The sequence below is a fragment of the Rhea americana genome, unplaced genomic scaffold (genome assembly GCF_003343005.1).
Source record: "Rhea americana isolate MKP2758 unplaced genomic scaffold, rheAme1 scaffold_1, whole genome shotgun sequence".
NCBI classification, from domain to species: domain Eukaryota; kingdom Metazoa; phylum Chordata; class Aves; order Rheiformes; family Rheidae; genus Rhea; species Rhea americana.
Genome location: NW_028185038.1, coordinates 4315936 through 4328569, shown reverse-complemented (window position 1 = coordinate 4328569; position 12634 = coordinate 4315936). Strand labels below are relative to the sequence as shown.

Below are 12634 nucleotides of genomic sequence, written 5' to 3'. Positions count from 1 at the left end.
GGTCCTGGGGGTCATGGTCAGCTAGTTGACCAGGGCCAGCAACATGCCGTTGAGGTGAAGATGACCAACAGCTTTCTGGGCTTCCTTAGGCAAAGTGTTGCCAGGAGTTGGAGGGAGGTGGTGCTTCTCCTATCCTCAGCTCTGATGAGGCCACATTTGGAGTGTTGTGTCCAATGCTGTTCTCTCTCCAGTACAAAAAAGTTGTGGACATACTGCAGCAAGTCCAATGAAGGGCCACAAAGATGATTAAGGGCTTGGAACATCAATCACATGAGGAGAGGCTAAGAGAGCTGGGATTGTTTAGCCTGGAGAAGAGAAGGCTCAAAGGGATCTTACCTGTGTGCATATATATCAGATGGGAAAGCGTAAAGACGACAAAGTGAGACTCTTCAGTGGTGTCCAGTGGCAGGATGTGAGGCAATGGGCACAAACTGAAATACAGGAACTTCCACTTAAACATAACAACCCACCCCCTTTTTTTTAATACTGTGTAATCCCCTGAGCCCTAGAACAGGTTGCCCAGAGAGATTGTGGAGTCTCCACCCCTGGAGATGTTCAAAACCTGACTGAACACCGCCCTGAACAACCTGCTGTAGCTGACCGTGCTTTGACCAGGGAAGATGTATGAGAGATATCCAAAGATCCCTGCCAACCTCAGATATTCTGTGATTTTGTAAACATTTTGCCTAGAAATTGGTTATTTTTCAGTAAGTACTGGTATATTTTTGACTTGATGACATACATAGTAATGTGTAAGAGTCTGAATACTGTAGGCTTCATCACTGTTCTGGGTCTTCCTTGGCATGAGTCTCTTAGATGAGGAAAGACCCTGAAATAGAGCTGAAGCTGTTTTAAAGTATAAATCTTAATGTTTCAGAGCTTCGTGTTTGGCATAYGTGTTTATGAGGCTGGTCCTCTATAACTATTCAAAGATATCAAGAGGTCATCAACTTCATATGGTGCTATACATCCCAAGCCGCAAAACACTTCTGTGACAAAATTAAGATTTTATAATTAAGAAAAAATCCTACAATTTTATGATGTCCTGCAAGACAAGATCACCAGTGTTATAACTGCAATGTATAGGACAGACACAACTCCAAGATAGTCCTGGAAAGCTGATTGTGTTTCATAATTTGAGAACGGCAACAGAACAGAATAGTTCCTAACAATCTGAGCTGGAGCCAATCTTGGTCCCCTTAAAGACAGCTAAGTCAGGCCGTGTTTCCCTGGTGTTGGTATCAAATGGATGTTATTCTCAGCCTATCTGTGTAGTATTTTGCTTTCTGAATTAGCAGTAAAATGATAGTGTCCTTTCTACATAAAGAATTAATGTGTTTTTAAGTGCTACATTACAGAATAAATTGCTTCAATTTATAATGTATAATGAAGAAAGAGTGAAGGCAAATGTAGAAATAAAATTTCTGTTTCCCTGGGTATTTTGGAATAGTGTTTTGGATTATTCTCTCATATTTGTTTTAGATCTATTTTACTTGCAGATAGGAAAAATATAGAGACGATATGTTCAAACATGGCATTCTTGTAAGTCTAACAATTTCTGTTTCATATCAGGACAGTTGGACATACTGGATTATATTCTTTTTCTTCAGTACTATTTATTAAAGAAAAACTCTGGTTGACTTATAGTATAGAAGTTACCCCATGAATAGGAACTGGACTTAGAACTCAGGATTTCTTTGTTTCCGTTTCTGCACTTGTTCCTCTAGAATTTGTTGCAGCCTTGTGAGATGTGCATACCTTCTGTTTTTCAGCAAGTTCCTAACGCCCACAGAGACTGGGTGTGTGCTCTCGGCCTGGTGCCTGGCGCCCCGGTCCTCCTCAGCGGCTGTAGGGGAGGCATGCTGAGGCTCTGGAATGTGGAAACCTTTGCGCCAATTGGGGAGGTGAAGGGACATGACAGTCCTATCAACGCAATCTGTACCAACTCCAGCCACATATTCACGGCAGCAGAGTGAGTTTTCTCCTCCATGAATCTTTCTTTTCTGTTAACTCCTACTAAAGGTCTACTTTTGCAGATTYATTTAGGAGATCTTCAGTTGTATGAGTCACTTCACAGCAAACATAGGCAGACCTGGTCCATGCCCCTAAATGCTTATAATCTTCAGGATGGCAGAGAGAATTTTACCAACTTGTCTCCACCTTTGGACTATTTATTGCTAGAGAAGTACTGACTCCTGATCTGTAGGAATTTTTCTAAAACCTTTTTTATGTATTGGTTTATAGGAGAAGCTTTGCAAACTCTCATACTATCTTCTTAATACTTTCATTTGAATATTTATATTTGATTCCTCAATAAAAATGGGCACATTTAGTACCTGAAACTTCAGGGAACTTGACCAAGAAAAATACCTAGTTGTAGAGAAAGCGCAGGAGACCACAGCAAAGCCCGCCTAGTAGTGCAATCTGAGCAGTGAAGTGTGAAAGCCATTATGTTATGTTCTGGTGCTAATTACTGAAGCTTTCTGTTCTGAATTGAAGCAGGATTACTTCACACTTGGGAGTTGCCAGATTTCTGCATTTAGTGGCCAACTTTATTTAAGCATTCACGGATATGGTCAGAGATGTTAAAGCTTATGCCCTCAGGTTTGCCTGAAGTTATTTATAAGTTTGTCTGAAGTTATTAATAAGCTTACACCATATATAAACCTGTAATTTATTCTTTATCACTACCAAAATAAAACCCCAGGAGCATTAAGGCAAGTGCCTTTTTTAAAAAAAATAATGGGAGAAAGTAGTCTTTTCCTTTGGGTCTGTGTTTCTATAACACTCTAGTATACCGGCTACTTGCCTGTGCTCTGCTAATTTGCAAATAGCTGTATGTAGAAGCTCTTCTCTGGTGTCAGTCTATTTTAGACTATTGTTATTAGCTGTACTTAGAAAACAAATAAATAACAGAGTACAATGGKTTTTTTTCCTTAGATATTTAACTTTTATATTTGCCGAAGTGGTTCAAGGTAAACTGTGAAGGCCAGTGTTGTGATAAAGTTAGAGAACATTGACATATCTTAGATTTTAAAGCCTCTTGGAGGTGGAAAGGTGGAATAAGCCCTGCATAGCCATTTTGAAAAACTTGCTTCTTTAACAGTGCCTTCCTGAATAAGACATCTGAACTCTTAGAAAAGCTATCTTTCTTCCTCTTCTCCCTCCACCTCATCCCAMTCCCAAATTAATTACTAAATTCTAATACTGTTTTTCTTGTTTTGTTTTCTTTTTTCAGTGACCGAACTGTGAGAATCTGGAAAGCTCGAAATGTAATAGATGGGCAGATCTCAGATACTGGAGATGCAAGTGAAGATCATGCCAGTAGTTGAAATGATGGGCAGAAGTGAATATATGGATGAAAATGAGGTGTGCACTATGCAGTTTGCTGCATGCTTATTAGGCAAACACTAATGACCGGAATGAACTGAGAAATAAGAGTGAACTCTTCTACTAGAACTGCTGTCTTTAAAACATGTACTGTATTTGAGAAAAAATAACCTCCTGGTAACATGCTTGTGTCTAAATGATCATATATATATATATGTATCTATATATAATGGCTGAATTTGTGTGCATATGTAACACTTGCCGTTTAAATTAACTGGAAATCGGTCGTCTTTAATGACTATCTCAAAATTATATCCTGGAATATATTAAAGTGCTCTGCTGTATTTCACTCATAGTTATGATCAGCTGTTTTGCATTTTAGGGTAACATGGAAGTAATGATGTCCCATTAAAAAGCCTTTGATGAAGACAGACTTTGTTTCAAGTTTCTAAAAGGTCACTTACAGAGCTGTTATGAAAGCGGAGTGAATAAAAGATGAGAGGGAGCTCTTAGTGGCAGATCATTCTGTTATAACTGTGTCCTGCTAACAGTGAATGCCATATGATTTGTGTTAATGTTAGCATATAATCCTTGTTGACCAAAGTCGTGCAGCTATGTATGCTCTGTGCTCAGGACTAGAACAAAAATGCTCACAAATTGGTATTTTTTTTTTTAGTGTTTTGCCTATATTCTGTAATGACTAGATATTCTTAATGTCATAACAGAAATATATCTTAATCTATTTTTCTTATGAATTTGTTTCTATCATCTCACATTTTCTTTTTTTTTAAGCAAAATGTCTTTCCTTTTTATCTAATTTTATATGCTGCTAAATGTATTTTAAATACACTGTTTTGCAAAACTTGGCAGTTACAATGAGAACTGAACCACATGTATGGGAAAAAGCAATGTAAATAGATGGTTGTACAAAGAGAATCTCTTATCTTGTGCCTGTATGAATTTTAAAATTCTTAGAGTGTGGATACTGAGGGAAGATGTATAATTTATCCAGCTGCTTTGAGTATTAATTTGTAAATTCTGCAGATTTTAAAATTTTATGTAGATTCAGAAACTGTGTTTGGATGGTGAGGTTTTTTTGCAGAAAATATCAGTCTGTAAATTATAGCTTGATGTAGGTGACACTTAAATAAAGATGTGAATGTGCACTATTTCTCTTTGCCTTTTTCATCATACTTTCTGTAAAGAAATCACTTTACTTGCAAAGGCCTCAAATATAAAATACACAATTTTCCATAATGCGGTAGGATGGCTTGCTGAGTAGAATAGCCCAGAGGTGGTTCTCATATTCCACTTCAGTGTTCTAGCTAGCTATTATTTGTGTTTTCGTAGTATTTAGTATTGAGGGAATCCTACCAGGATTCCTAAGTACACTACAGGCTTAAAATGGAGCAGTTGGTCCCTGTTCTCAAGAGATCACGTTTCTCACCTTATTACATACAGTCTCTCAAGCAAACAAAAGCTCTAATGCCTCTTGTTCATCTTAGAGAATTATTTCCTTCTCAACTGAGCTTGAAAGGAGATGAAGCGTGTACAGCTTGTCATTTGAGTTTACTGATTTAGTCCAACTTTTGGCAAAAATGAGTAATGATACATATTTCTAAAGAATAACACATAGCTTGGGAGTTAAACACTAATTTCAATTACTGCTGTTTATCTATCATACCTTTTGACTACTAAAAGGATACACACCCAAAAGATCAGTTTTGAGCAAAACTACCAGCGGAGAGATGAGAGTGAGGCTCGTGTGGGAGGTGTCGCAGGTCTAGCGGAGGGTGCCGTCTTCTCCTGGCCCTGTGGCTGATGGCTACTCGCCGCAGAAGTACGCGGATGATGCCAACAGCTTGGTGAGCTGCAGTTTCGGAGCCTGAATGTTCACAGTTGTAATCTGGGAGGCCTAGGTGGTTTGGTGGTGTGCGCTGCGCTCCTGTAAGGTTCGTGGGACTATGGCATTTCTCTCCTGCTCAGCACAAATCCTTACAAACCACTTGCTGTCAGGCTGCTTTTCTTTTAGTAGGTCAGATAGTGAGGGACTGGTGTGAAAACAGTCTGAATTACAGGTGCTTCTCTCTGGTAATGCTTGAAAACATTTTAAAAAGGTATTTTGTGCTAGACACCAATATATTTGCTAGATAATGTCTGTATAGAAAGATTTTTCTCTGGAAAGATGCTTCATCTAAATCAAAATTTACTAGAGATCACACATTTACTCTGRTGGCTCTTGTCATTAAATAATTGGAAGAAAAATGTCATTTTGTGAAGACCAGAATATCAATTTTGTGTTTTATTGAAGACTCTTCCACTGACTATTTCTCTCCAGACTTTTAATTTGTATTATAATACGTGTGACAAAAGATAGTATCAAATCAGGAAAAGATAGACTCTGGTAAAAACTCATTGATTTTTCTTAAGATGTTTGTTTAAAAAATGAAGGGGTCTTTGAAAGTTTAATTTTATAGGGGCTCTGGGGGAGGTCTTAGGAAATCAATTTTCTCAAAGTTAGCATTCAGAAGTTTAGCAAAATTTATGGAAAATTAGTAACCAGGTCATGTCTTATCTGCTTAGATACATTCTTATATGCAGGCAAGGTCATGTGTTATAATTAATCTCAGGAAAGATATGAATGTTGAGATTAAAAAAATATTTGCACTGTCTTGTGTTACTCACCTGAACCAGTGCTTATCCGGTCTCTGCCTTGTATAAAAGACAACATGCGGTGTGCAGAAGTCAGCAGCTGGCCATGGGGAGAATSAAGAGTCTCTGCTTCTTGGCCGTTGTGCTAGCAGGTAAGTGCACGGTATTTCTGCCTTGATATAGGCTTCAAAGACAGGATATAARCTTTACAGCAACAGTAGAAGTTCTTAGGGAGGAGATATGCCGCATTGTACACAGAAAAGGGAATAGGTTTAAATCCATAGGAGGTGACAGGAGGCGCTATAGGAAGACGGCAGGACTAGCTTGTTTAGAAGTATATCCCAATATTTAGCACTTGAGCACCAGAATAGACATGCTGAAGTCAATGGCACTATTCAGCTACTGAAAGTGCTTTGCTAGTTTATTTACAGTGATTTTATATCTATTTCTACCAGGGTTAATTCAGTCTGGAGTGTGATGAAGGGAGAATGTGGCTAGATAAAGCAAAGAGAATCTGTGCAGCAAACGTATCTTTGAAATGTGTAGATGAACCCAAAATGTGAAGACTAATACTGTTTAACTGGAAGGAGTACGGTAATATTTTAATTCCTTGCTTATGGTTCATTGCAGCATTTTCTAACCTAATTTCACAGAATTATAGTGAGGGGCCTTAAAAACCAGTAGGCACAATTTTTCACGTAAATATTTCAACTACCTCTCTTTAGCTTTGTTCCCATGGAAATTATCATGAAAAAGCAGCAAGTAGCCACAGCCATTGCTAAATTCAGCTGCTCATTTGCATTTCATTTTCTATGTATGTTTACAAAGAAATGGGCCATAAGTGCTGTGAAAAAGATTTAGAGGCTTTAAAATATTTTTAATAAGTAAAGAAAGAAAAAGGGATTTAGCATCTTCCTACTTACTACTATCCCATTTGTACCTTAATAGAAGTAAACCTAAAAACACGGGGTGAAAGGGAATACGACCTTGTTCACCTGCTAGAACCTGCGAGTGCTGGATTTCAAAATCTACTGGAAAACTTATGTTTCACACTGAGGAAAAAGATTGAATTAAAAAATCCTTTTGGCACCCACACAGGCAGTTGGCAACCCACACGGTTGGCTCCCTGCCCCCAAAAGCAAGAGCGCGAGCCGAGGGGGGCTATGCCAGCTGGGGAAGGTTAACAGGACCGAACTGCTTAATTCCTACTGCTAGCAGGTTTCACASGGACCGTGTGCCAACGACGAGCTGGGTTTACTGCAAAGCCCAGGACCCCGGCGACGCCAGACGCGGGCCTTTCCCCCAGGGTGCTCCCGCGCTGGCCCCCGCTCCAGCGGGAACCGCCGGGGTTGGAGACAGGTTTATGCTTTTCTGAAAACGTAAAGGCAGACAGCATTAAGCTCTCACTTCTCTCCGTTCCCAACCTCTGGAAATAAATGCTGGCCTAATGGAAGGATGTAATTTTCTAGTGAATCTGCGGTTTTAGTCTATATTTTTTTCATTATATAAATAACTGTTTGTGCTTGTGCACCTAAACTTACTTGTATGGAGAAGTCCAGACTGTATGAGCAATCGTGTTTTAAGTTTTCAGATGCATAATAGTCCATACAAAAATTTTTAAAGCAGAGGTATTAGTCATTTTCTAGAACAGAGTAATTATTTTTCAAATAGCTTAAATCCCTGAATATTGTTGTAATGACTAAAATGACGTAAGTTAACTTCAAAATAAGTACACTGTCTGCAGCACGCCTGCTCTCTTTTCAGAATATTTGATAACATAGTGTTTTGTTATTACCGTAGGKAGCGGGTGGTACAGCCCCCCTAATTCCGGTAGGCTTGTTCCTCAAAGGGGAATTGCAGGGCTAGACCAGCGGCTAGAAAAAGGAAAAGATTTAGCACCTTACGTAAGAGGKTTTTGTCAGGATGCTTCTGAGACTGACTGATTTGTGCTTTTCTTTTACTCTCAGTATTTTCCTTCCATTCACAACCCTAGCTATACTAACACTAACAAATGAATAATATGTATATATTGTACATAAAATATAAATGAAACAGTAATACAAAGATACATGCAATCAGTATTTTATTTGCATGTATATGTACAATATATATACTGTATATGTGCATGCTGATTTCACACATTTATTTGTATTATACTTGTATATATAATCTCTGTGTATATACCACGAGACAGAATAAGCATGCTGAAAATGTAGTATTTTAATATCCATAACACTTTTAGTCCTTATGGAATTATGCTTCCTGTTCAACCAGGCTGAGGAGTTGTTTCCATACCTCAGTAGCAGTTTCATTATTTCATTATTTAACCACCCATGAGTATTTCAAGTTAGTCGTGCTTCGGCCGAACACCAGAAGCTCTGACCAAGACCTGTGCAGACCTTTCAGTGTGTTGGTATGCAGAAGTTCCTCCTGTTTCAGTCACGAGCATGTAAGCTGCTGTGAGGTCATTTCAGCCCAAAGAATCACGTATTTCAGCTTCAAAATGGGAAAACCCCAATAATCACCGAAGAAGTTTGCGTTGCTTTTTACTCGCCTCATACAAGTTTGCACTGTACCTTGACTGTTATTTTTTTCTTCTTTCCTGGTTCAGCCCTAGGACCGAGTGTTGGCTCTGGCGAAGACTTGCAATGTTCTCGAGAGCTTCCAGTTAAGAGCCGCATCGACTGCCACCCGCAGCCCGGGGCTTCCCAGGAGAAATGTGAAGCAAGGGGCTGCACTTGGTGTTCCACCGATGTGCCAAATGCCCCCTGGTGCTTCTTCCCAGAAGACAGTCCTTACGGCTATTCTCTAGGTGGGAATGCAGAAAAGACGGCTAAAGGCTGGAGGTAAATTTGCCATGCATCCTGTAATGCTGCAGTCTTTAATTGCACAGTGGCAAGGATGGGGCACTGCAGGGTTTGTTAGCTTGGGTTGGCACCAGCCTGGCTTCCCGTTCTCGGCCTAAAAGTAGTTTTTTGGAGACTCTCCACACTCTATTTCCCTATCTGTGCCCAGCTTGTGAAGGTGTGGATAACGAGTGTGTTTCACCAGTCTGCCCTTAGGACAGTTAGCATCTACATTTGAGCTAGTCATACCACGTTAACAGTGAAGAAAACAGGTGCTTGAACAAGGTGATTCATCCCATCCTAAGAGCTGTGACTTCAGTAGGCTTGGCAACTTCTACCTTGGCAGGACCTATTTTATCCCTTAACCATGAGGAGAGCCTAAGCTGACTCTCTTAGATTCAGATATCTCATTTTTGGATTTAAACTTGGACAAAATAAATTCTACCACATACTACTCTCTTCTTTATAAAGTGCTCTGACCTCTATGGGTAAAGAATCAATAGATACGAGATAGTGAAAAACATTAATGATTTGATTGGAATACCCAAAGCACCACACATTTGGGGCTTGATTCGAGGATGAGTGTAAAGGTTGTACAGTTATTACCCCCTGTGGTCCCTGGCTGTGATGTACAGGCCTTCTCACCGAATCACTGAATAGTTGAGGCTGGAAAGGACCTTTGGAGCTCATCTAGCCCAAACCCCTGCTCAGAGAGGGTCACCTAGAATAGGTTGTCCAGGACAGTGTCCAGAAACGTTTTGGCTATCTCCAAGGACAGAGACTGCAAAATCTCTCTGGGCAACCTGTAAAATAAACAAACACATCTGTAAAAGATCTTCTGTAGAAACTTCTGCTGAAAAGACCAGCCTGGTGGAATCTCAGCAAGCAGAGCTGAGGCTGACTTCAGCAAAAGTTTATGTTCAGAGATTATTTCTCTTGACAGATCAATGATTTTTTATAGAAATGATGCAGAATAATAGAGTTGCTCTACCCTTCTACTTCCCCCTCACCTTTTTACAGTGGTTATATGATGGGATCAGTGGTGGTTGGCATTAAAAGTATTTCTGTCACAGGATAACACTGAACAAACGCCAGACGTTGTCGCTGTTCGGAAATGACATTTCTCCTGTTGCCATAGATGTGGAGTTCCAGACAAGGGACAGACTCAGGTTTAAAGTGAGTATCTTCGGAAAAAAAAAAAGAGAGAAAAAGAAAAAAGAAAAAAGTCCTTTAAACTAAATACCGTAAGCTAACAAAATAATGTACTCGTCTGGGTCCTCCTTGCCTTGGTTTAGATTTATGATCCTAACCGCCAGCGATTTGAAGTTCCACTCAAAATTGAATCCCCTTCTGTTGCTGCTGATGACACCAGCTATGACATTGAGTTTGCTGATGATACCTTTCACTTCAGAATCAAGAGGAAAAGCACTGGCACAGTGCTGTGAGTACAAAATTTATTAACCTTTTTTTTCAGAAAGTAAGAACAGAGAAGCACTACTTCTAATACTCTCTTGCTTGGGTCAGTGGAACACAGGAAAGAATCCCTGTTTTTTCCCTCAACCGTAAATTGGATGTGTCATATATCCAGATTTATGCCTTGTCCCTAGAAAACACTCATTATTAATATAAATATGTGCCTGTGTAATGGGTGAATATGTACATGCATGCAGGAAAGTTTGTTCAATAAGACAAAYAACTTTTGAGAGTACAGTTTCTAAAAGCACAACTTGAGGTGTTGGTAGACTAACTTACTAAAAGCACTGAACTGCAATTTTCTGAAATTTGTGAAGTTTTAGTATGTCATAAATTGATCACCAAATCTCTTGTGACYCTCACAAATGATGGTCTAGGAAAGGAAAGCTGAAATCCATGGAGGCTTTAGTCCTCTTACTTAGGGCTCTAACTCTGCTACTCTACTCTAGTCTCTTAGGACTCTAACTTCTACCAGTTTTAATTGTGTGAAGACAGTGAATGGCATTTGTGGGTCTAATTTGTCACACTGCAAAAGTACTAGCTGTTTTATCAACTGGTATTGTATTTTTAAGGTCAGTGAAAGTCCCCCACAGCAGCAAATGTCAGCAGATTTCATRATTTCTCATTTTCTTGCTTTAAGCCGACACATCTCTTCTGTGTAACTCTACTGAGCAAAAGATTTGTTTGGAAAGAGTACCTCCCTCCATCCCAATCGAGGTGTGTTCTTGCCAGTTTGCTTTGGTGCTGCTCCAGGCCAGCGTTAGCAGCAGCCTGCGGCCAGCTGCAGAGATGAATTCCGGCATTGTAGACTGCGTTATCGTGTCCCTCAGGGGGGTGAAGGAGACAGACAAAACGTATAAATACGGGTGCAGTCGCAGCAGGACCTTGGGAGAGATAAAGTGTCCTGCTGCTCATGGGCGTCTAGTGTTGTGTCTGTATCAGCATGTTAATTCGTATTGGTGGCCCATTTCGGATCTCCTGATTATACCTAGTTGTGCTGGCAGTGGTCTGGAGGAACGTGACTTAGACTCCTTCCCCACAAAAAGGAGCTGGCAGGGGTGCGCCAGGAGCCCATGCTGTGTCTTCTGGCTGTGCACAGGCTCCTCCTGAAACAGCTGTAGTGCAGGYGCTGTGCCCCCAGCACCACCTCTTCCATCCTTGCCCTGCACCGTTATTGCAGGTGGTGTCTCCTCAAAGCACGTGCCCAGGTTGTTGAGGTATTCTTATGCATTGGAAGACTTAACCCTAAATCAAAAAGCAAAAAAGTAGATCAGAATTTTTCTTTCCCAGAAGCTCTTTGTTAAACAAACTCAAAACATAAACATTATCTTTGCAAGAAATGTAAGATGGCGTAACATGTGTGACTCATGCAGGAGAATATGACCTCTAAAACAGTCTGAGTCTGGAGATGGAACCACCACACTGGGTTTTTAATTAGCTGCCCATTCTTTTAAATTACAATTTTGAAGCATCTCTTTTTATAGACATCACAGCCAATTCTGTAAAGTTTTCTTTTTACAGGCTCTTGTAAATGAATGTATTATGCATTACTCAGATAACAAAAATAATTTAATTTCTCTTTAGACTTAGCAGCTTTGTGGAAACAGTGGGCTTAATTTAAAGGCCCATTTTGTTTCTTCTTTGCAATAAGAGATTTTTGTAAGGACTCATTAATTGGAGTTATGATTGAAGAGGTGAATGCATAATGGAAAATGACTACCACCTCGCTCATAGCGTGTTCCCTTCCACTCCTCCTCACCTTGACCCGAAGCCCAGCAGTTTGGTCTCGATTATTCAAAGTGTCCTCTGACTCGGGGGGTCCCAGCTAAGGGGAAGTGCCCAGCAGGAAGCAAACGTAAGATCTGATTTCCTGAGCTGCCAAAAGCTGAGTGCTGGTGAGAGCTGGAGAAGCATGAGTTTTCCAGGAGAGCACATTTACCCGCTCGCCCTGGGGTCTGAGCAGGCCTTGTCCTCTCCTCTCTGCAGCAGGGCGCTCGCAGGTTGCTTTCCAAAACTTTGTGCTCGGTGGCAGCATTGGCTTGGGAGAGGAGAGCGCTGCATGGTGAAGGAAGGTAGAGGGCAGTCTTGGTTAATATCAGTTGCCCAGATTTCAGCAGCAACGTGCTGCTATTAAACATTGCCACTGGAAAAGTGTGCATTGTGTCAAGACAGTTAATGGAGTTCTTTTGAAATCCAACCAACTTTTTTTTTAAAAAAAGAAAATTATAGGTGAATATTACGCCTGGGTAATAGGTTTTTATCCTGCAAACATTGGCAGTGCTGCTACTAAAAGATTCTCATCAGCAGAGAGACATGGGATTTTGCATATAGAA

At 40.2% G+C, this 12634-nt stretch overlaps 2 protein-coding genes across 2 annotated transcripts in view; both read left to right on the top strand.

Moving 5' to 3' along the window:
* KIF21A (kinesin family member 21A) overlaps positions 1–4490 on the top strand; it is a 70341-nt gene extending 65851 nt beyond the window's left edge. Inside the window, exons 36-37 of the mRNA XM_085325156.1 lie at positions 1773–1972; positions 3239–4490. Coding sequence (XP_085181282.1) covers positions 1773–1972; positions 3239–3332 — 294 coding nt within the window. The 3' untranslated portion in view covers positions 3333–4490. The remainder of the gene's footprint in view (positions 1–1772; positions 1973–3238) is intronic.
* A 1598-nt stretch (positions 4491–6088) lies between these two features.
* LOC146601765 (sucrase-isomaltase, intestinal-like) overlaps positions 6089–12634 on the top strand; it is a 63858-nt gene continuing 57312 nt past the window's right edge. The window contains exons 1-4 of the mRNA XM_085325914.1: positions 6089–6134; positions 8594–8828; positions 9902–10004; positions 10124–10269. Coding sequence (XP_085182040.1) covers positions 6089–6134; positions 8594–8828; positions 9902–10004; positions 10124–10269 — 530 coding nt within the window. The remainder of the gene's footprint in view (positions 6135–8593; positions 8829–9901; positions 10005–10123; positions 10270–12634) is intronic.